General features: G+C 40.9%; 1 protein-coding gene across 1 annotated transcript; it reads right to left on the bottom strand.

The window, feature by feature from the left end:
- Window positions 1-36: 36 nt before the first annotated feature.
- On the bottom strand, window positions 37-26479 carry LOC137309273 (SWI/SNF complex subunit SMARCC2-like; the record flags this gene model as incomplete). The annotated part of the gene is made up of 4 exons (XM_067977533.1): window positions 37-498; window positions 635-769; window positions 22021-22187; window positions 26353-26479. Coding segments are annotated over 4 exons (891 nt in total), but the record flags the coding sequence as incomplete, so codon positions are not given.
- Between the last annotated feature and the right edge of the window lie 491 nt (window positions 26480-26970).

The following is a 26970-nucleotide window of genomic DNA, read 5'->3' as shown; positions in this document are numbered from 1 at the left end:
TCAGTGACTGGGACACTGTACAAGAGTCCTGTCTAATCAGTGACTGGGACACCGTTCAAGTCTGCTGAATCGCGACTTCGAACTCTCCCCGAATCCTTGGACCGTAACTCCGTCCCTGGGAAAGAATATCTTCGAGGGGACAGGCATGTGACACTTACCATGAGGCAGAACTGGAGGTTGAGCCTGTTGCTGCTGCTGCTGTGGCTGCTGCGTTGGTGGCGTCTGCTGCTGTTGTGGAATGGATTGTGCTATGGAATCTCCTGAACCCTGGTTCACAGACCCCTGTTGAACTGCAGTAGGTGGCATTGGCTGCACAGATGCAGGAATGATGGCTGGCTGCTGGGTGGCCTGCGGACCGGACGGGAGTTGATGCTGCTGTTGCTGCTGTTGATGCATTTGTTGAAAGTGCTGTTGCCGTGCTCTCATCTCGGCATACTTCAGCTGCTCCATGTGGAAGGCCTGTCTGTCCGAGAGAAGCTGTTGTCTCTGGTACTCCAACTGTTATGTTTAAAATACAGTGAAAGAAGTGATCAGGGTAAATGCTGAACACACATCCAACTGACGTGTGGTAAAGAACCTCTCTTAATTACTGCTGTGTTACAGGTAGCGGGAACCCTACAGCACAGCTACTTACTGCCTCTCTCTCTCTGTCCATAATGGTCTCAAGTTCTTCAAAATGACGGAGCTTGATTTCAAGTTTCTTCATCTGCGTTTCGACAAGCAGTGCCACCAATGATTTGATTTTTCGCTCCTCTACTGCAGCAAGATGCTGTAAAAGAAGAAGAATTTAGTTACAAGATACTTCCCTGCCCAACACCATAGTAAGAGCACCATCACCAGCAGAACTGCAGCGGTTCAAGAAGGCCCACCACCAACTTCTCAGGGCAACTCGGGACGGGCAATAAATGTTGCCTGGCCAGCGATTCCCACATCCTGATAACAATTAAAAAAATCATCACCCCCTGTGCTCGCTGACCTACATTGACTCCCCTTCTGGCAATACCTCAATTTTAAAATTCTCATCCTTGTGTTCAAATCCCTCCATGTCCTCACCTCTCCCTATCTCTGTAACCTCCTCCAGCCCTACAACCCTCTGAGATCTCTGCGCTCCTCCAATTCTAACCCCTTGCACATCCCCGATTTTCATCGCTCCACCATTGACGGCCATACCTTCAGCTGCCTAGGCCCCAAGCTCTGGAATTCCCTCCCTAAACCTCTCCGTCTCTCTACCTCTTTCTCCTCCTTTAAGACCCTGCTTAAAACCTACCTCTTTGACCACGCTTTTGGTCACCTGTCCTAATATCTCCTTATGTGGCTCGGGGTCAAATTTTGTTTGAAATAGCTCCTGTGAAGCGCCTTGGGATGTTTCACGATGTTAAAGGCACTATATAAATGCAAGTTGTTGTTGTTGTTGTGATGGAACGCATGATTGATTGGAGGACACTATTTCAAACCGAGCTCTTAATTTGAGTAGAACCAAGACAGGACGGTCAGTTTGTTTCTTCGGTTGGTTGATGGGTGTGACTGTATAAATATGCATTATTTTGCTATTTCAGGTTTAAATTTCTAATGGTAGAAATAAAAGCAGGCAAAATTCTGCTGCGGTGTCTGTGTTTGCATGTCTCATACCTGACTCCATGCACTTATGAATTGTCCCAGGCCTGAGGCCAAGTCTTCAGGTAGCTTTCCTACTTCAAGAGGCAACTAGAAAATGGATAAATGCACCTCATTTACAACAAAAAATGGGAGGCGAATTTTCAGTTGATTCAGTTCCCATTTTCAACTGTAAACATGATATGTGGTGCTCACCATCAGCGGGTCAAATCATGCTACCAGGGTGACCAGCAAGGTCATCAACATTGAAATTGCAGTTACACATGACTTTGCACTTGCATAGATGGTGTTCGGTAAACGAGCAGAGATAGGTTACCTAGCTTGGTTGAGATCATGTACAGGACTCATTTAAGAAATGGCTGGCTGCTTGCTGTAAGGGGAACATGCAGGGTTGGTATTTTGGAAGGATGAGATCAAATGGCCTTCACTAAAGCCCATTTGGTGATCTTATGAAAAATACAGACTGGCCAGTTGGAAACAGAATACACTTGTAATACTACAAGGACTATGTAATTGAATCCACACCTGAGGAAAAACTAGAGGCTTTTCCCAGTTCTTCAATGAACGTAGCAGAGACCACAACCTTTTAGCTGGGCACAAACAAGTATACAATGGCACAGCTCCAGGGCTTTAAAGGATGTGGGAGTAGACATCGCCAATATCATTACAACATTTTGTGAATGTGCACATCGTTTCTCCAGAACCTATCAAGCTACGCTGTACTCCTACAATCTGCAGAGAACACAATTATCTTCAAATAAATTTGAGCAACATTTTTCAAAATAAAATCTGAGAATGTAAAACATATTTAGAGATCAGGCAGATGGAATACCTGTCCATTCACAAGAGCATCAGTTCCTCACCATATCCCACAACCCTTCTCTCTCCACAAACACATCCAACTGTCTCTTGACCCTATTTATACTGTCAACTTCAATCCTCCTCTCTGGTAACTCGACAACTCAATTAACATTTGGGTGGAAAAGTTTTGCTGACTTCCCTTCTTGTTTGTAACTGGGATTTGAACCCTCACTACAGGGAACAATTTGCCTGGGTCAACTTCATTATCTTGAAAACAAAAGTGAGCTTATCTCAAAGTCTCCTCCTTTCCAAATAACTGCCTTACTGTTTCCTCAGAATTGAAATTCCTGATGCCTGGAATCATGTTTGTTGTCCAGTCTGTTCCCTCTCTAAGTTAATAATATCCTTTGTATGGTTAGGTGCTCAGAATTGTACACAGTACAACAGATGGAGTCTAGCCAACTCCTTATCAGCAAGCAGCATGATGGAAAATCAGCAATGAATGACAAATGGCTGTTCCTGGTGGTGTTGGCTGAGTGAGGAATGTTGGCCAGGACATTAGTTAAACAAAATGCTCTTCTTCCAATAGTGCCAACGCGCCTTTCATGTCCAACTGAGCGAGCAGAGGGGATCGTGGCCTGATGTCTCATCCAAAGGAAGGCACCTCCAACAATGCAGCGCTGCCTCAGTACTGTACTGAAGTGTCAGAATAGATCTTAAGCTACAATCTTGGAGTGGAGCTTGAAGACACAACCGTCAGTCTCTGATAAAAAAGAGTGACACCAAGTGCCGCAACGTGACAACTGTCAAAGACACGGAGAATGATTGAGACATTAAAACAGGCAACTACACAAGCACCACGTTGAAAGATTCACAGATTCATCTACTGTAACTCCTAGATGGTTTTCCTGATTAACACAGTCCCATTGTCATATTTAATACACACCAAAACCCCTCGATCACTCTCCCGATCACACACTGTCCCATTTAAAACACACTATAACCCCTTGATCACTCTCCCGATCACACCCTGTCCCATTTAACACACACGAAAACCCCTCGATCACTCTCCCGATCACACACTGTCCCATTTAACACACACTATAACCCCTCGATCTCCCTCCGGGTCACACACTGTCCCATTTAACACACACTATAACTCCTCGATCTCTCTCCCGATCACACACTGTCCCATTCAACACACACGATAACCCCTCGATCTCCCTCCTGATCACACACTGTCCCACTGAACACACACTATAACCCCTCGATCTCCCACCTGATCACACACTGTCCCATTTAACACACACTATAACCCCTCGATCACTCTCCCGATCACACACTGTCCCATTTAACACACACTATAACCCCTCGATCACTCTCCCGATCACACACTGTCCCATTTAACACACACTATAACCCCTCGATCTCCCTCCGGGTCACACACTGTCCCATTTAACACACACTATAACTCCTCGATCTCTCTCCCGATCACACACTGTCCCATTTAACACACACGATAACCCCTCGATCTCCCTCCTGATCACACACTGTCCCACTGAACACACACTATAACCCCTCGATCTCCCACCTGATCACACACTGTCCCATTTAACACACACTATAACCCTTCGATCACTCTCCCGATCACACACTGTCCCATTTAACACACACTATAACCCCTTGATCTCCCTCCTGATCACACACTGTCCCACTGAACACACACTATAACCCCTCAATCTCCCTCCTGATCACACCCTGTCCCATTTAACACACACTATAACCCCTCGATCTCTCTCCTGATCACACACTGTCCCATTTAACACACACTATAACCCCTCGATCTCCCTCCTGATCACATCCTGTCCCACTGAACACACACTATAACCCCTCGATCACTCTCCTGATCACACACTGTCCCATTTAACACACACTATAACCCCTCGATCTCCCACCTGATCACACCCTGTCCCACTGAACACACACTATAACACCCTCGATCTCTCTCCTGATCACACCCTGTCCCACTGAACACACACTATAACCCCTCGATCTCTCTCTCGATCACACACTGTCTCAGTTAACACACACTATAACCCCTCGATTTCTCTCCTGATAACACACGATAACCCCTTGATCTCGCTCCTGATTACATCCATCTCACTGAGCAATGGGACAGGGTGTGATCAGGAGAGAGATCGAGGGATAATTGTGTGTGTCAAATGATAACTGATCTCAGTATAAACAGATCATGGACTCAGTGTAACTACAGTATGAACAGATTCTGGACTAAGTGTAACTGCAGTATAAACAGATCATGGACTCAGTGTAACTACAGTATAAACAGATGATGGACTCAGTGTAACTACAGTATAAACAGATGATGGACTCAGTGCAACTACAGTATAAACAGATCATGGACTCAGTGTAACTACAGTATAAACAGATCATGGACTCAGTGTAACTGCAGTATAAACAGATCATGGACTCAGTGTAACTACAGTATAAACAGATCATGGACTGAGTGCAACTACAGTATAAACAGATCATGGACTCAGTGTAACTACAGTATAAACAGATGATGGACTCAGTGCAACTACAGTATAAACAGATGATGGACTCAGTGCAACGACAGTATAAACAGATCATGGACTCAGTGTAACTACAGTATAAACAGATCATGGACTCAGTGTAACTACAGTATAAACAGATGATGGACTCAGTGTAACTACAGTATAAACAGATCATGGACTCAGTGTAACTACAGTATAAACAGATCATGGACCCAGTGTTACTACAGTATAAACAGATGATGGACTCAGTGCAACTACAGTATAAACAGATGATGGACTCAGTGTAACTACAGTGTAAACAGATCATGGACTCAGTGTAACTACAGTATAAACAGATGATGGACTCAGTGTAACTACAGTATAAACAGATGATGGACTCAGTGTAACTACAGTGTAAACAGATCATGGACTCAGTGTAACTACAGTATAAACAGATGATGGACTCAGTGTAACTACAGTATAAACAGATGATGGACTCAGTGTAACTACAGTATAAACAGATGATGGACTCAGTGTAACTACAGTATAAACAGATCATGGACTCAGTGTAACTACAGTATAAACAGATGATGGACTCAGTGTAACTACAGTATAAACAGATCATGGACTCAGTGTAACTACAGTATAAACAGATCATGGACCCAGTGTAACTACAGTATAAACAGATGATGGACTCAGTGCAACTACAGTATAAACAGATGATGGACTCAGTGTAACGACAGTATAAACAGATCATGGACTCAGTGTAACTACAGTATAAACAGATGATGGACTCAGTGTAACTACAGTATAAACAGATGATGGACTCAGTGTAACTGCAGTATAAACAGATGATGGACTCAGTGTAACTACAGTATAAACAGATGATGGACTCAGTGTAACTACAGTATAAACAGATGATGGACTCAGTGTAACGACAGTATAAACAGATGATGGACTCAGTGTAACTACAGTATAAACAGATGATGGACTCAGTGTAACTACAGTATAAACAGATGATGGACTCAGTGTAACTACAGTATAAACAGATGATGGACCCAGTGTAACTACAGTATAAACAGATGATGGACCCAGTGTAACTACAGTATAAACAGATGATGGACTCAGTGTAACTACAGTATAAACAGATCATGGACTCAGTGTAACTACAGTATAAACAGATCATGGACTGAGTGCAACTACAGTATAAACAGATCATGGACTCAGTGTAACTACAGTATAAACAGATGATGGACTCAGTGCAACTACAGTATAAACAGATGATGGACTCAGTGCAACGACAGTATAAACAGATCATGGACTAAGTGTAACTACAGAATAAACAGATCATGGACTAAGTGTAACTACAGTATAAACAGATGATGGACTCAGTGTAACTACAGTATAAACAGATGATGGACTCAGTGTAACTACAGTATAAACAGATCATGGACTCAGTGTAACTACAGTATAAACAGATCATGGACCCAGTGTTACTACAGTATAAACAGATGATGGACTCAGTGTAACTACAGTATAAACAGATGATGGACTCAGTGTAACTACAGTGTAAACAGATCATGGACTCAGTGTAACTACAGTATAAACAGATGATGGACTCAGTGTAACTACAGTATAAACAGATGATGGACTCAGTGTAACTACAGTGTAAACAGATCATGGACTCAGTGTAACTACAGTATAAACAGATGATGGACTCAGTGTAACTACAGTATAAACAGAAGATGGACTCAGTGTAACTGCAGTATAAACAGATGATGGACTCAGTGTAACTACAGTATAAACAGATCATGGACTCAGTGTAACTACAGTATAAACAGATGATGGACTCAGTGTAACTACAGTATAAACAGATGATGGACTCAGTGTAACTACAGTATAAACAGATCATGGACTCAGTGTAACTACAGTATAAACAGATGATGGACTCAGTGTAACTACAGTATAAACAGATGATGGACTCAGTGTAACTACAGTATAAACAGATGATGGACTCAGTGTAACTACAGTATAAACAGATGATGGACTCAGTGTAACTACAGTATAAACAGATGATGGACTCAGTGTAACTACAGTATAAACAGATGATGGACTCAGTGTAACTACAGTATAAACAGATGATGGACTCAGTGTAACTACAGTATAAACAGATGATGGACTCAGTGTAACTACAGTATAAACAGATGATGGACTCAGTGTAACTACAGTATAAACAGATGATGGAGTCAGTGTAACTACAGTATAAACAGATGATGGACTCAGTGTAACTACAGTATAAACAGATCATGGACTCAGTGTAACTACAGTATAAACAGATGATGGACTCAGTGTAACTACAGTATAAACAGATGATGGACTCAGTGTAACTACAGTATAAACAGATGATGGACTCAGTGTAACTACAGTATAAACAGATGATGGACTCAGTGTAACTACAGTATAAACAGATGATGGACTCAGTGTAACTACAGTATAAACAGATCATGGACTCAGTGTAACTACAGTATAAACAGATGATGGACTCAGTGTAACTACAGTATAAACAGATGATGGACTCAGTGTAACTACAGTATAAACAGATGATGGACTCAGTGTAACTGCAGTATAAACAGATCATGGACTCAGTGTAACTACAGTATAAACAGATGATGGACTCAGTGTAACTACAGTATAAACAGATGATGGACTCAGTGTAACTACAGTATAAACAGATGATGGACTCAGTGTAACTACAGTATAAACAGATGATGGACTCAGTGTAACTACAGTATAAACAGATCATGGACTCAGTGTAACTGCAGTATAAACAGATGATGGACTCAGTGTAACTACAGTATAAACAGATCATGGACCCAGTGTAACTACAGTATAAACAGATGATGGACTCAGTGTAACTACAGTATAAACAGATCATGGACTCAGTGTAACTACAGTATAAACAGATGATGGACTCAGTGTAACTACAGTATAAACAGATGATGGACCCAGTGTAACTACAGTGTAAACAGATGATGGACTCAGTGTAACTACAGTATAAACAGATCATGGACTCAGTGTAACTACAGTATAAACAGATGATGGACTCAGTGTAACTACAGTATAAACAGATGATGGACTCAGTGTAACTACAGTATAAACAGATCATGGACTCAGTGTAACTACAGTATAAACAGATGATGGACTCAGTGTAACTACAGTATAAACAGATGATGGACTCAGTGTAACTGCAGTATAAACAGATGATGGACTCAGTGTAACTACAGTATAAACAGATGATGGACTCAGTGTAACTACAGTATAAACAGATGATGGACTCAGTGTAACGACAGTATAAACAGATGATGGACTCAGTGTAACTACAGTATAAACAGATGATGGACTCAGTGTAACTACAGTATAAACAGATGATGGACTCAGTGTAACTACAGTATAAACAGATGATGGACCCAGTGTAACTACAGTATAAACAGATGATGGACCCAGTGTAACTACAGTATAAACAGATGATGGACTCAGTGTAACTACAGTATAAACAGATCATGGACTCAGTGTAACTACAGTATAAACAGATCATGGACTGAGTGCAACTACAGTATAAACAGATCATGGACTCAGTGTAACTACAGTATAAACAGATGATGGACTCAGTGCAACTACAGTATAAACAGATGATGGACTCAGTGCAACGACAGTATAAACAGATCATGGACTAAGTGTAACTACAGAATAAACAGATCATGGACTAAGTGTAACTACAGTATAAACAGATGATGGACTCAGTGTAACTACAGTATAAACAGATGATGGACTCAGTGTAACTACAGTATAAACAGATCATGGACTCAGTGTAACTACAGTATAAACAGATCATGGACCCAGTGTTACTACAGTATAAACAGATGATGGACTCAGTGTAACTACAGTATAAACAGATGATGGACTCAGTGTAACTACAGTTTAAACAGATCATGGACTCAGTGTAACTACAGTATAAACAGATGATGGACTCAGTGTAACTACAGTATAAACAGATGATGGACTCAGTGTAACTACAGTGTAAACAGATCATGGACTCAGTGTAACTACAGTATAAACAGATGATGGACTCAGTGTAACTACAGTATAAACAGATGATGGACTCAGTGTAACTACAGTATAAACAGATGATGGACTCAGTGTAACTACAGTATAAACAGATCATGGACTCAGTGTAACTACAGTATAAACAGAAGATGGACTCAGTGTAACTGCAGTATAAACAGATGATGGACTCAGTGTAACTACAGTATAAACAGATCATGGACTCAGTGTAACTACAGTATAAACAGATGATGGACTCAGTGTAACTACAGTATAAACAGATGATGGACTCAGTGTAACTACAGTATAAACAGATCATGGACTCAGTGTAACTACAGTATAAACAGATGATGGACTCAGTGTAACTACAGTATAAACAGATGATGGACTCAGTGTAACTACAGTATAAACAGATGATGGACTCAGTGTAACTACAGTATAAACAGATGATGGACTCAGTGTAACTACAGTATAAACAGATGATGGACTCAGTGTAACTACAGTATAAACAGATGATGGACTCAGTGTAACTACAGTATAAACAGATGATGGACTCAGTGTAACTACAGTATAAACAGATGATGGACTCAGTGTAACTACAGTATAAACAGATGATGGACTCAGTGTAACTACAGTATAAACAGATGATGGAGTCAGTGTAACTACAGTATAAACAGATGATGGACTCAGTGTAACTACAGTATAAACAGATCATGGACTCAGTGTAACTACAGTATAAACAGATGATGGACTCAGTGTAACTACAGTATAAACAGATGATGGACTCAGTGTAACTACAGTATAAACAGATGATGGACTCAGTGTAACTACAGTATAAACAGATGATGGACTCAGTGTAACTACAGTATAAACAGATGATGGACTCAGTGTAACTACAGTATAAACAGATCATGGACTCAGTGTAACTACAGTATAAACAGATGATGGACTCAGTGTAACTACAGTATAAACAGATGATGGACTCAGTGTAACTACAGTATAAACAGATGATGGACTCAGTGTAACTGCAGTATAAACAGATCATGGACTCAGTGTAACTACAGTATAAACAGATGATGGACTCAGTGTAACTACAGTATAAACAGATGATGGACTCAGTGTAACTACAGTATAAACAGATGATGGACTCAGTGTAACTACAGTATAAACAGATGATGGACTCAGTGTAACTACAGTATAAACAGATCATGGACTCAGTGTAACTGCAGTATAAACAGATGATGGACTCAGTGTAACTACAGTATAAACAGATCATGGACCCAGTGTAACTACAGTATAAACAGATGATGGACTCAGTGTAACTACAGTATAAACAGATCATGGACTCAGTGTAACTACAGTATAAACAGATGATGGACTCAGTGTAACTACAGTATAAACAGATGATGGACCCAGTGTAACTACAGTGTAAACAGATGATGGACTCAGTGTAACTACAGTATAAACAGATCATGGACTCAGTGTAACTACAGTATAAACAGATGATGGACTCAGTGTAACTACAGTATAAACAGATGATGGACCCAGTGTAACTACAGTGTAAACAGATGATGGACTCAGTGTAACTACAGTATAAACAGATGATGGACCCAGTGTAACTACAGTATAAACAGATGATGGACTCAGTGTAACTACAGTATAAACAGATCATGGACTCAGTGTAACTACAGTATAAACAGATCATGGACTCAGTGTAACTACAGTATAAACAGATGATGGACTCAGTGTAACTACAGTATAAACAGATGATGGACTCAGTGTAACTACAGTATAAACAGATGATGGACTCAGTGTAACTACAGTATAAACAGATGATGGACTCAGTGTAACTACAGTATAAACAGATCATGGACTCAGTGTAACTGCAGTATAAACAGATGATGGACTCAGTGTAACTACAGTATAAACAGATCATGGACTCAGTGTAACTACAGTATAAAGAGATGATGGACTCAGTGTAACTACAGTATAAACAGATGATGGACTCAGTGTAACTACAGTATAAACAGATCATGGACTCAGTGTAACTACAGTATAAACAGATGATGGACTCAGTGTAACTACAGTATAAACAGATGATGGACCCAGTGTAACTACAGTATAAACAGATGATGGACTCAGTGTAACTACAGTATAAACAGATCATGGACTCAGTGTAACTACAGTATAAACAGATCATGGACCCAGTGTAACTACAGTATAAACAGATCATGGACTAAGTGTAACTACAGTATAAACAGATGATGGACTCAGTGTAACTACAGTATAAACAGATCATGGACTCAGTGTAACTACAGTATAAACAGATGATGGACTCAGTGTAACTACAGTATAAACAGATCATGGACTCAGTGTAACTACAGTATAAACAGATCATGGACTCAGTGTAACTGCAGTATAAACAGATGATGGACTCAGTGTAACTACAGTATAAACAGATGATGGACTCAGTGTAACTACAGTATAAACAGATGATGGACTCAGTGTAACTACAGTATAAACAGATGATGGACTCAGTGTAACTACAGTATAAACAGATCATGGACCCAGTGTAACTACAGTATAAACAGATGATGGACTCAGTGTAACTACAGTATAAACAGATCATGGACTCAGTGTAACTGCAGTATAAACAGATCATGGACTCAGTGTAACTACAGTATAAACAGATGATGGACTCAGTGTAACTACAGTATAAACAGATGATGGACTCAGTGTAACTACAGTATAAACAGATGATGGACTCAGTGTAACTACAGTATAAACAGATGATGGACTCAGTGTAACTACAGTACAAACAGATGATGGACTCAGTGTAACTACAGTATAAACAGATGATGGACTCAGTGTAACTACAGTATAAACAGATGATGGACTCAGTGTAACTACAGTACAAACAGAAGATGGACTCAGTGTAACTACAGTATAAACAGAAGATGGACTCAGTGTAACTACAGTATAAACAGATGATGGACTCAGTGTAACTACAGTATAAACAGATCATGGACTCAGTGTAACTACAGTGTAAACAGATCATGGACTCAGTGTAACTACAGTATAAACAGATGATGGACTCAGTGTAACTACAGTATAAACAGATGATGGACTCAGTGTAACTACAGTATAAACAGATGATGGACTCAGTGTAACTACAGTATAAACAGATGATGGACTCAGTGTAACTACAGTATAAACAGATGATGGACTCAGTGTAACTACAGTATAAACAGATGATGGACTCAGTGTAACTACAGTATAAACAGATGATGGACTCAGTGTAACTGCAGTACAAACAGATGATGGACTCAGTGTAACTACAGTATAAACAGATCATGGACTCAGTGTAACTACAGTATAAACAGATGATGGACTCAGTGTAACTACAGTATAAACAGATGATGGACACAGTGTAACTACAGTATAAACAGATGATGGACTCAGTGTAACTACAGTATAAACAGATGATGGACTCAGTGTAACTACAGTATAAACAGATCATGGACTCAGTGTAACTACAGTATAAACAGATCATGGACTCAGTGTAACTACAGTATAAACAGATGATGGACTCAGTGTAACTACAGTATAAACAGATGATGGACTCAGTGTAACTACAGTATAAACAGATGATGGACTCAGTGTAACTACAGTATAAACAGATGATGGACTCAGTGTAACTACAGTATAAACAGATGATGGACTCAGTGTAACTACAGTATAAACAGATCATGGACTCAGTGTAACTACAGTATAAACAGATGATGGACTCAGTGTAACTACAGTATAAACAGATCATGGACTCAGTGTAACTACAGTATAAACAGATCATGGACTCAGTGTAACTACAGTATAAACATGATGGACTCAGTGTAACTGCAGTATAAACAGATCATGGACTCAGTGTAACTACAGTATAAACAGATGATGGACTCAGTGTAACTACAGTATAAACAGATGATGGACTCAGTGTAACTACAGTATAAAGAGATGATGGACTCAGTGTAACTACAGTATAAACAGATCATGGACTCAGTGTAACTACAGTATAAACAGATCATGGACTCAGTGTAACTACAGTACAAACAGATCATGGACTAAGTGTAACTACAGTATAAACAGATCATGGACTCAGTGTAACTACAGTATAAACAGATGATGGACTCAGTGTAACTACAGTATAAAGAGATGATGGACTCAGTGTAACTACAGTATAAACAGATCATGGACTCAGTGTAACTACAGTATAAACAGATCATGGACCCAGTGTAACTACAGTATAAACAGATCATGGACCAAGTGTAACTACAGTATAAACAGATCATGGACTCAGTGTAACTACAGTATAAACATGATGGACTCAGTGTAACTACAGTATAAACAGATCATGGACTCAGTGTAACTACAGTATAAAGAGATGATGGACTCAGTGTAACTACAGTATAAACATGATGGACTCAGTGTAACTCCAGTATAAACAGATGATGGACTCAGTGTAACTACAGTATAAACAGATGATGGACTCAGTGTAACTCCAGTATAAACAGATGATGGACTCAGTGTAACTACAGTACAAACAGATGATGGACTCAGTGTAACTACAGTATAAACAGATCATGGACTCAGTGTAACTACAGTATAAACAGATGATGGACTCAGTGTAACTACAGTACAAACAGATGATGGACTCAGTGTAACGACAGTACAAACAGATGATGGACTCAGTGTAACTACAGTATAAACAGATGATGGACTCAGTGTAACTACAGTATAAACAGATCATGGACTCAGTGTAACTACAGTATAAACAGATCATGGACTCAGTGTAACTACAGTATAAACAGATGATGGACTCAGTGTAACTACAGTATAAACAGATCATGGACTCAGTGTAACTACAGTATAAACAGATGATGGACTCAGTGTAACTACAGTATAAACAGATGATGGACTCAGTGTAACTACAGTACAAACAGATGATGGACTCAGTGTAACTACAGTATAAACAGATGATGGACTCAGTGTAACTACAGTATAAACATGATGGACTCAGTGTAACTACAGTATAAACAGATCATGGACTCAGTGTAACTGCAGTACAAACAGATCATGGACTCAGTGTAACTGCAGTACAAACAGATCATGGACTCAGTGTAACTGCAGTACAAACAGATCATGGACTCAGTGTAACTACAGTATAAACAGATGATGGACTCAGTGTAACTACAGTATAAACAGATGATGGACTCAGTGTAACTACAGTATAAACAGATGATGGACTCAGTGTAACTACAGTATAAACAGATGATGGACTCAGTGTAACTACAGTATAAACAGATGATGGACTCAGTGTAACTACAGTATAAACAGATCATGGACTCAGTGTAACTACAGTATAAACAGATCATGGACTCAGTGTAACTACAGTATAAACAGATCATGGACTCAGTGTAACTACAGTATAAACAGATCATGGACTCAGTGTAACTACAGTATAAACAGATGATGGACTCAGTGTAACTACAGTATAAACAGATGATGGACTCAGTGTAACTACAGTATAAACAGATGATGGACTCAGTGTAACTACAGTATAAACAGATGATGGACTCAGTGTAACTACAGTATAAACAGATGATGGACTCAGTGTAACTACAGTATAAACAGATGATGGACTCAGTGTAACTACAGTATAAACAGATGATGGACTCAGTGTAACTACAGTATAAACAGATGATGGACTCAGTGTAACTACAGTATAAACAGATGATGGACTCAGTGTAACTACAGTATAAACAGATGATGGACTCAGTGTAACTACAGTATAAAGAGATGATGGACTCAGTGTAACTACAGTATAAACAGATGATGGACTCAGTGTAACTACAGTATAAACAGATGATGGACTCAGTGTAACTGCAGTATAAACAGATGATGGACTCAGTGTAACTACAGTATAAACAGATGATGGACTCAGTGTAACTACAGTATAAACAGATGATGGACTCAGTGTAACTGCAGTATAAACAGATGATGGACTCAGTGTAACTACAGTATAAACAGATGATGGACTCAGTGTAACTACAGTATAAACAGATCATGGACTCAGTGTAACTGCAGTACAAACAGATGATGGACTCAGTGTAACTGCAGTATAAACAGATCATGGACTAAGTGTAACTACAGTATAAACAGATCATGGACTCAGTGTAACTACAGTATAAACAGATGATGGACTCAGTGTAACTACAGTATAAACAGATGATGGACTCAGTGTAACTACAGTATAAACAGATCATGGACTCAGTGTAACTGCAGTACAAACAGATGATGGACTCAGTGTAACTGCAGTATAAACAGATCATGGACTAAGTGTAACTACAGTATAAACAGATCATGGACTCAGTGTAACTACAGTGTAAACAGATGATGGACTCAGTGTAACTACAGTATAAACAGATGATGGACTCAGTGTGACTACAGTATAAACATGATGGACTCAGTGTAACTGCAGTATAAACAGATGATGGACTCAGTGTAACTACAGTATAAACAGATCATGGACTCAGTGTAACTACAGTATAAACAGATCATGGACTCAGTGTAACTGCAGTATAAACAGATGATGGACTCAGTGTAACTACAGTATAAACAGATGATGGACTCAGTGTAACTACAGTATAAACAGATGATGGACTCAGTGTAACTGCAGTATAAACAGATGATGGACTCAGTGTAACTACAGTATAAACAGATGATGGACTCAGTGTAACTACAGTATAAACAGATGATGGACTCAGTGTAACTACAGTATAAACAGATGATGGACTCAGTGTAACTACAGTATAAACAGATGATGGACTCAGTGTAACTGCAGTATAAACAGATGATGGACTCAGTGTAACTACAGTAGAAACAGATGATGGACTCAGTGCAACTACAGTATAAACAGATGATGGACTCAGTGTAACTGCAGTATAAACAGATGATGGACTCAGTGTAACTACAGTATAAACAGATGATGGACTCAGTGTAACTACAGTATAAACAGATCATGGACTCAGTGTAACTACAGTATAAAGAGATGATGGACTCAGTGTAACTACAGTATAAACAGATGATGGACTCAGTGTAACTACAGTGTAAACAGATGATGGACTCAGTGTAACTACAGTATAAACAGATGATGGACTCAGTGTAACTACAGTATAAACAGATCATGGACTCAGTGTAACTACAGAATAAACAGATCATGGACTCAGTGTAACTACAGTATAAACAGATCATGGACTCAGTGTAACTACAGTATAAACAGATCATGGACTCAGTGTAACTACAGTATAAACAGATGATGGACTCAGTGTAACTACAGTATAAACAGATCATGGACTCAGTGTAACTACAGTATAAACAGATCATGGACTCAGTGTAACTACAGTACAAACAGATGATGGACTCAGTGTAACTGCAGTATAAACAGATGATGGACTCAGTGTAACTACAGTATAAACAGATGATGGACTCAGTGTAACTACAGTATAAACAGATCATGGACTCAGTGTAACTACAGTGTAAACAGATGATGGACTCAGTGTAACTACAGTATAAACAGATGATGGACTCAGTGTAACTACAGTATAAACAGATCATGGACTCAGTGTAACTACAGTATAAACAGATCATGGACTCAGTGTAACTACAGTATAAACAGATCATGGACTCAGTGTAACTACAGTACAAACAGATGATGGACTCAGTGTAACTGCAGTATAAACAGATGATGGACTCAGTGTGACTACAGTATAAACAGATGATGGACTCAGTGTAACTACAGTATAAACAGATGATGGACTCAGTGTAACTACAGTATAAACAGATCATGGACTCAGTGTAACTACAGTATAAACAGATCATGGACTCAGTGTAACTACAGTATAAACAGATGATGGACTCAGTGTAACTACAGTATAAACAGATCATGGACTCAGTGTAACTACAGTATAAACAGATGATGGACTCAGTGTAACTACAGTATAAACAGATGATGGACTCAGTGTAACTACAGTATAAACAGATCATGGACTCAGTGTAACTACAGTATAAACAGATCATGGACTCAGTGTAACTACAGTACAAACAGATGATGGACTCAGTGTAACTGCAGTATAAACAGATGATGGACTCAGTGTAACTACAGTATAAACAGATGATGGACTCAGTGTAACTACAGTATAAACAGATGATGGACTCAGTGTAACTACAGTATAAACAGATCATGGACTCAGTGTAACTACAGTATAAACAGATCATGGACTCAGTGTAACTACAGTATAAACAGATGATGGACTCAGTGTAACTACAGTATAAACAGATCATGGACTCAGTGTAACTACAGTATAAACAGATGATGGACTCAGTGTAACTACAGTATAAACAGATCATGGACTCAGTGTAACTACAGTACAAACAGATGATGGACTCAGTGTAACTACAGTATAAACAGATGATGGACTCAGTGTAACTACAGTATAAACAGATGATGGACTCAGTGTAACTACAGTATAAACAGATGATGGACTCAGTGTAACTACAGTATAAACAGATCATGGACTCAGTGTAACTGCAGTATAAACAGATGATGGACTCAGTGTAACTACAGTATAAACAGATGATGGACTCAGTGTAACTACAGTATAAACAGATCATGGACTCAGTGTAACTACAGTATAAACAGATCATGGACTCAGTGTAACTACAGTATAAACAGATCATGGACTCAGTGTAACTACAGTATAAACAGATGATGGACTCAGTGTAACTACAGTATAAACAGATCATGGACTCAGTGTAACTACAGTATAAACAGATCATGGACTCAGTGTAACTGCAGTATAAACAGATGATGGACTCAGTGTAACTGCAGTATAAACAGATGATGGACTCAGTGTAACTACAGTATAAACAGATGATGGACTCAGTGTAACTACAGTATAAACAGATCATGGACTCAGTGTAACTGCAGTATAAACAGATCATGGACTCAGTGTAACTACAGTATAAACAGATGATGGACTCAGTGTAACTACAGTATAAACAGATGATGGACTCAGTGTAACTACAGTATAAACAGATGATGGACTCAGTGTAACTACAGTATAAACAGATGATGGACTCAGTGTAACTACAGTATAAACAGATGATGGACCCAGTGTAACTACAGTATAAACAGATCATGGACTCAGTGTAACTACAGTATAAACAGATGATGGACTCAGTGTAACTACAGTATAAACAGATGATGGACCCAGTGTAACTACAGTATAAACAGATCATGGACTCAGTGTAACTACAGTATAAACAGATGATGGACTCAGTGTAACTACAGTATAAACAGATGATGGACTCAGTGTAACTACAGTATAAACATGATGGACTCAGTGTAACTACAGTGTAAACAGATGATGGACTCAGTGTAACTACAGTATAAACAGATGATGGACTCAGTGTAACTACAGTATAAACATGATGGACTCAGTGTAACTACAGTATAAACAGATTATGGACTCAGTGTAACTACAGAATAAATATAATGGGCCGGATTTTCCTGTGAATGGCAAAAGAACGGCAGCTGCCGTTCGTTCGACTTGCACTTGCCCATGGAATTTCCATTTGCTTTTGCATGACAACTTCCTGTAAATTCGCCAGCCAAAAAGAACGGCGCCCTCTACAGGGCATCTGGGACCTGTGTGAACAGGGCAAGCAACTGTTGGATCTTGCCCTGGTGCATTGGAATCAAAAATTGGTCGGCAAAACAGTAATTGAACAATCAAGGAGGAGCTCGTTTAGTTATAGAGTAGACACATCCCTACGAGGGGAAAAGGAAGGGCATCCAAAGCTAGAGCTCCCTGGATGACTAAAGATATAGAGATTAAAATGAAACAGAAAAAGGAGGCTTATGATGAATGTCAGGCTCATAATACAGTAGAGAATCAGGCTGAATACAGAAAGTACAGAGGAGATCTAAAAAAGGGAATAAGGGGGCAAAGAGAGAGTATGAGAATAGATTAGCGGCTAACATAAAAGGGAATCCAAAAGTCTTTTATAAACATATAAATAGTAAAAGGGTAATCAAAGCAAGGTTGGGGCCGATTAGAGACAAAAAAGGAGATCTTCTTGTGGAGGCAGAGGGCATGGCTGAGGTACTAAATGAATATTTCACATTGGTCTTCACTAGAGAAGAGGATGCTGCCATTGTAGCAGTAAAGGAAGAGGTAGTAGCGATATTGGAGAGGATAAAAATAGATAAAGAGGAGGTACGTAAAAGATTGGCAGTCCTCAAAGTAGAAAAGTCACCCGGTCCAGATGGGATGCATCCTCGGTTACTGAGGGAAGTAAGGGTGGAAACTGTGGAGGATCTGGCCACAATCTTCCAATCCTCCTTAGATATGGGGATGGTGCCGGGGAACTGGAGGATTGCAAATGTTATCCCCTGTTCAAAAAAGGAACGAGGGATAAACCCAACAATTACAGGCCAGTCAGCCTCACGTCGGTGGTGGGGAAACTTCCAGAGTGAATAATCCAGGACAAAATTAATTGGCACTTAGAACAGTATAGGCTAATAAATGAAAGTCAGTACGGATTTGTTAAAGGAAAATTGTGTTTGACTAACTTGATTGAGTTCTTTGAGGTAACGGAGAGGGTTGATGAGGGTAGTGTGGTCGATGTTGTGTATATGGACTTTCAAAAGGCATTTGATAAAGTACTTGGATGTGCACTAGGAACCTACAGGGCTACGATCAAATGTTGGAAAGTGGGATGAAGCTGGATAGCTCTTTTTTGGCCGGCACGGGCACGAGGGGCCGAATGGCCTCCTTCTGTGCCGTAACTTTCTATGATTCTATGGTAATAGACTTGTTAGCAAAATTAAAGCCCGTGGGATTAAAGGGACAGTGGCAGCGTGGATACAAAATTGGCCAAGGGACAGAAAGCAGAGTAGTGGTGAATTGTTGTTTTTCAGACTGGAGGGAAGTATACAGTGGTGTTCCCCAGGGGTCAGTATTAGGACCACAGCTCATTTTGATATATATTAATGACCTGGACTTGGATATAGAGGGTATATTGTCAAAGTTTGCAGACGACACGAAACTCGGAAAAATAGTAAACAATGTAGAGGATAGTAACAGACTTCAGGAGGACATAGACAGACTGATGAAATGGGCAGACACATGGCAGATGAAATTTAGTGCAGAGAAGTGTGAAGTGATACATTTTAGTATGAAGAATGAGGAGAGGCAGTATAAATTAAAAGGTACAATTTTAAGTTAGTACAGGAAGAGAGAGACCTGGGGGTGTATGTACACAAATGTTTGAAGGTGGCAGGACAAGTTGAGAAGGCTAGATAAACAGATGAAGGAGAAAGGAACAGAAGGATAGATGAAGTAGGGAGGGAGGAGGCTCAGGTGGAACATAAACACCAGCATGGACCTGTTGGGCCAAATGGCCTGTTTCTGCGCTGTACATTCTATGTAATTCTATGTAAGGCTGTTAAAAAAGCATATGGGATCCTGGACTTTATTAATAGAGGCATAGAGTACAAAAGTAAGGAAATTATGCTAATCCTTTATAAAACACTGGTTAGGTCTCAGTTGGAGTATTGTGTTCAATTCTGGGCACCACACTTTAGGAAGGATGTCAAGGCCTTAGAGAGGATGCAGAAGAGATTTACTAGAATGGTACCAGGGATGAGGGACTTCAGTAATGTGGAGAGACTGGAGAAGCTGGGATTGTTCTCCTCAGAACAGAGAAGGTTAAGGGGAGATTTAATAGAGGTGTTCAAAATCAGGAAGGGTTTGGATAGAGTACATCAGGAGAAACTGTTTCCAGTGACAGAAGGGTCGGTAACCAGAGGACACAGATTTAAGGTGATCAGTAAAAGAGCCAGAGGCAACATGAGGAAACATTTTTTTTTACACAGCGAGTTGTTATGATCTGAAATTCACTGCCAGAAAGGGCGGTGGAAGCAGATTCAATAGTAACTTTCAAAAGGGAATTGGATAAATACTTGAAGGGAAAAAAATACAGGGCTATGGGGAAAGAGCAGGGGAGTGGGACGAATTGGATAGCTCTTTCAAAGAGCCGGTGCAGGCAGGATGGGCTGAATGGCCTCCTTCTGTGCTGTACCATACTATGAACTGTCTATCCCCTGAACCAATCATGTTAATCAGCCGCGCAGAGACTGAACCAGGAAGTGTAAGTTCGAATAGTGAAGTCCATGTCAAATCAGGTACAGAAAACTAAATAGAGGGTAAGAAAGATTGAATTAAGAGACAGAGATAAAAGAGACAGAGATAAAAGAGACAGAAAGAAAAAGTAAAAAAAATAAAAATTTATTTAATTAAAAAAAAATGTTCAACAATAATTAAAATCTGAAGGAATGAGACTCCACACTTGTTAAAGTTAATTTTGAGTGCCAGAGAGGTTGTTTGGCAGTCATTAAGACTTACCACGTCGTTAAAAGGGTGCTTACATCAGAATGGACAAGCCCTAACTATTTCTGGCGAGATTAGTTCATACCTATGACGTCAGTGCAGGAACCTCACGCTGTTCTATTCACTTGAACAGGGAGCCAGACTGCGAGATGTCGTTTTCGTGAAGCTTACGGAGAAACAGGGCATATGGTACAGCAATTTCTGGATTTCCGTGTTTGACTGCGCATGTGCGCTCGCCGGAAGTTCTTTCAAGGAAGTGCACAGAAATAACGGTGAGCGCTGTTAGCCTCGTCATTATTGTCACAGCAAAATCCAGCCCATTATTGACTCAGTGTAACTACAGTATAAACAGATTATGGACTCAAAGTCTAACCATATTACTTGAGCTTAATTTGTATTGGAACCTTGTGGAGCCGATAAATCTGCTTATCCCATCTGATGCTCACCTTTGCTTTGACTGCAGCTGCAGCTAGTGCAGCCGCTGCAGCTGTTGACAAGTTCCCTTCACCAATATCCCTCTCCAGTTTAGTTTTCTTATCTGTTTCTGACTCTCCATCCTTCTTTGCTCCATCCTCCTGGAATTCTTTATTTTCTTTCTCCCTCTCTGTGTCTGCTGGAATTAACCAGGAAAGAAAGAGGATTACTGAACAATGGGAATTCGTTTGACGTATACCTGTATTCTTGTTGCAAATTTTCATAGAATGTTACGGCACTGGAGGCCGTTTGGCCCATCGTGTCTGTGCCGGCCAAAAAAGAGCCATCCAGCTTAATCCCACTTTCCAGCACTTGGTCCATAGCCCTGTAGGTTCCGGCACTTCAGGTGCACATCCAGGTACTTTTGAAATGAGTTGAGGGTTTCTGCCTCTACCACCCTTTCAGGCTGTGAGTTCCAGACCCCCACCACCCTCTGGGTGAGAACATTTCTCCTCAGCTCCCCTCTAATCCTTCTACCAATTACTTTAAATCTATGCCCCCTGGTCACTGACCCCTCTGCTAAGGGAAATAGGTCCTCCCTGTCCACTCTATCAAGTCCCATCATAATTTTATACACCTCAATTAAATCATCCCTCAGCCTCCTCTGTTCCAAAGAAAACAACCCCAGCCTATCCAATCTTTCCTCATAGCTAAAATTCTCCAGCTCTGGAAACATCCTTGTAAATCTCCTCTGTACCCTCTCCAGTGCAATCACGTCTTTCTTGTAATGTGGTGAGCAGAACTGTATGCAGTACTGAAGCTGTGGCCTAACCAGTGTTTATTCAGTTCCAGCATAACCTCCCTGCTCTTATATTCTATGCCTCGGCTAATAAAGTATCCCGTATGCCTTTTTAACCACCTTATCTACCTGTCCTGCTACCTTCAGGGATCTGTGGACATGCACTCCAAGGTCCCTCACTTCCTCTACACCTCTCAGTATCCTCCCATTTATTGTGTACTCCCTTGCCTTGTTTGCCCTCCCCAAATACATTACCTCACACTTCTCTGGATTGAATTCCATTTGCCACTTTTCTGCCCACCTGACCAGTCCATTGATATCTTCCTGCAGTCTACAGCTTTACTCCTCACTATCAACCACACGGCCAATCTTTGTATCATCTGCAAACTTCTTGATCAAGCCCCCCACATTCAAGTTCAAATCATTAATATATATCACAAAAAGCAAGGGACCTAGTACTGAGCCTTGCGGGACCTCACGGGAAACAGCCTTCCAGTCACAAAAACACCAGTCAACCATTACCCTTTTGCTTTCTGCCACTGAGCCAATTTTGGATTCAACTAGCCACTCTCCCTTGAATCCCATAGGCTTGTACTTTTTTGACCAGTTTTCTGCTTTCAGTTTATCTCCTTTCTCCCCATCTGCCCTCTTTGAGCTCATCTTGTCCACGAGATCCATCTCTTGCTCCCTTGACCCCATTCCCACTAAACTGCTGACCACCCAACTTCCCTTCCTGGCCCCCATGCTAGCTGACATTGTAAATGGTCCTCTCTCCTCAGGTATTGTCCCATTCACTTTCAAACCCACTGTCATCAACTCCCTCCTCAAAAAAACCCAACCTTTCCCCCCTCTGTCCTTGCAAACTACCGCCCCATCTCTCTATCCTCTCCATTGGTCATGAACGTGTCATCGCCTCCGAAATCTGTGCCCATCTTTCCTGCAAATCCATGTTCAAATCTCGCCCATCTGAAACAGCCCTAACCAAAGTCACAAATGACGTCCTCTGATTGTAACTGTGGTGCATTATCCCTCCTCGTCCTTCTCCACCTGTCTGCAGCCTTTCACATGGTTGACCACACCATCCTCCACCAACGCCTCTCCTCCGTTGTCCAGCTGGGTGGGACTGCATCGTCACCTCTGGAGTCCCTCAAGGATCTATCCTTGGCCCCCTCCTATTCCTTATCTACGTAATGCCCCTCGGCAACATCATCTGCAGACATGGGGTTAGCTTCCACGTATACGCTGACGATACCCAGCTCTACTTCATCATCTCTCTTAAACTCTCCCCTGCTTCTGTGTTGTCAGACTATCCAATCTGCGATAAACTGCAATTTTCTCCAGTTAAACATTACGAAGACTGAAATGGTGTAACTCCATTGTCTTCTGCCCTCGTCACAAACTCTGTATTCTCGCCACTGATTCTATCCTCCTCTCCGGCGACTGTCTCAGGCTCAACCAGACTTTTCATAATCTTTGTGCTGTATTTAATCCTGAGCTGAGTTTCCGACTCCATATATCTCTCCATCACAAAGACTGCCTATTTCCATCTCTGTAACATTGCCAACCACCAACCCTGCCTCAGCTCATCTGCTGCTGAAACCCTCATTCATGCCTTTGTCATCTCCAGTCTCGACTATTCCAATGCTCTCCTGGCCAGCCTCCCATCTTCCACCCTCCATAAGCTTCAGCCCATCCAAAACTTTACTGTCCTTATCCTATCCCCACCAAGTCCCGTTCTCCCATCACCCTGAGCTCGCTGACCTACATTGGCTCCTGGTCTCCCAACACCTCCAACTGAAAATTCTCATCCCAGTGTTTAAATCTCTTCATGCCCTTGCCCCTCCCTATCTCTGAAACTCTCTTAGCCCCACAACGCAACCCCCCAAAAAGCTCTGTTCATCTAACTCTGTCCTTTTATGCATTCCCCTACTTCCATCACCCCACCATTGGTGGCCGTGCCTTCAGCTGCCTAGGCCCTACATTCTGAAATTCCCTCCATAAAGCCCTCCGCCCCTCCATGTCCCTCCCCTCGTTTAAGCCCATCCCTAAAACCCATCTCTGTGACCAAGGTTTTGGTCAGACCTCCTAATTTGCCTCGCCATTTTTATCTGATAACCTCTCTGTGAACCACCTTGTGACGTTTTCCGACGTTAAAGATGCTTTATAAATGAAAGTTTTTGTTGATGTTGTCTTAATTACCATAACACCCAATCACAATTAATTCCCCTTAGACACCCAATGTCATTACTGTCTTAATTACCATCAGACCCAATCTCATTACTAACTTAATTATCATGAGAACCCAAACTCATTACTGTCTCAATTAGCCTGATGCTCAATCTCATTGGATTTCATGTAATTAAGACAGCAAACACATTATTGTCTTAATCAGCCTCATATACCCAACATAATTACTGACTTAATTACGGTGAGGTACTAAATAACATGTGTGTCAGGGCTGATGCAGCACGGATTAGATACAGAGTAAAGCTCCCTCTACACTGTCCCATCAAACACTCCCAGGGCAGGTATAGGGTTGGATACAGAGTAAAGCTCCCTCTACACTGTCCCATCAAACACTCCCAGGTCAGGTACAGGGTTAGATACAGAGTAAAGCTCCCTCTACACTGTCCCATCAAACACTCCCAGGGCAGGTACAGCACAGGTTAGATACAGAGTAAATCTTCTTGCCTATTCCCTCAACAATCCACTTTAACTCCAGTCTCCGAAGGAGATGTCCACTATTCAGGTTCATCTTGCACAAAATCCTAAAGAACTTTACTTTTTGAAACTTTTTACAATTATTAATTCCCTGGAGATTCTAGATGAGCACAGCAGTACTTAGGAGCAGCAGCTTTCACTTTGTAGCATTGGAGTTGTGAGACACCAGTTTACGATTTGCCATACAGTGGTTGGGCTGTGAGGGGAGACACATAAGAATGAAAGAACTTGCATTTATATAACGCCTTTCACAACCTCAGGACCACCCAAAGTGCTTCATAGCCAATGAAGTACTTTTGAAGTGTAGTCACCGTTGTAACATAGGAAAATGTGGTTGCCAATATGTGCACAGCAAGATCCCACAAATAGCAATGAAAGAAATGACCGGATAATGTTTTTTTTTTAGTGATGTTGGTTGAAGGATAAATATTGGCAAGGACATCGGGAGATCTCCACTGCTCTTCTTTGAATAGTGTCATGGGATCTTTTACATCCACCCGAATAGGGAGACAGGGTCTCGGTCTAACGTCTCATCTGAAAGACCTCAGTACTGCACTGAAGATGATGTGCTCAAGTCCTGGAGTGGGGCTTCAAACCCACGCCCTTCTGACTCAGAGGCAAGATGACTACCACTGAGCCAAGGCAGGCACCAGGTGAATGAGAGGTGTCAACTCACATTGCTCTAATATACCTCACAGGGAGAGACCAAAGAACAGATTTTAAGCCTGCTTGGCGATAGGTGGCTGTTAAATAATACAACAGAACCCAGAACACAAAGGCTGTATGTGCTTAAGTGTTGCTCTCCCTATCGACCAGTACAGACTCAACGGCCTGCTGAACCTACCCACTTCTACCTCAGCCTTTTCATTTTCTTTCTCTGGTTCACATTCTTTTCCTTTGTCTTCCTCCTTTTTGGAAGAGTCGGGCTGTTTCTCCTTATTTTCATCTTCTACCGCTCCTTCCTTGTTCTCCTAGGAACAAAATAGCAACATGAAAAGCAGACGCTGGAAGAAGTCTCAGGCAAAATGGGGAAAAATATAATTGATTTCCCTGCTGATGTTTGGGGGTCCAGGAACCAGGACGTGATGAATGCCAGTATGAATGGAAGACTTGGAAGTTGCAATTTCTTAAAATGTGAATCCAGGGCAGGTTACTAAACATGAAACACAATTCTACTGAAATTCTCTTCACAGAAACAGTAAAAGCACTTGTGTTCTCTTTTGGGCAGGGGGGGGTGGGGGAGGGGGGAGTGAATATGGTATTTCTACTTTTAAATCACAGCTGTTATTGCTCCTCATTTTCACCCCTCTTCCCTGGAACGCTCTTGGTCTTGCAGATTCCATGGGACGGAGAGTGAGCATCGAAAGACTATTTGATTTGACCATGGGGGCATTACAGCCAAGCCTGATCCTGTCCCCACCTGATGTCTACTCACACTTGCACTGTATCAACGAGAGCCCCA

The sequence above is a fragment of the Heptranchias perlo genome, unplaced genomic scaffold (assembly GCF_035084215.1).
Source record: "Heptranchias perlo isolate sHepPer1 unplaced genomic scaffold, sHepPer1.hap1 HAP1_SCAFFOLD_1568, whole genome shotgun sequence".
In the NCBI taxonomy this organism is placed as follows: Eukaryota; Metazoa; Chordata; class Chondrichthyes; order Hexanchiformes; family Hexanchidae; genus Heptranchias; species Heptranchias perlo.
Note: the sequence above shows the minus strand (reverse complement) of the source record. Positions and strands in the feature narration are given on the sequence as shown.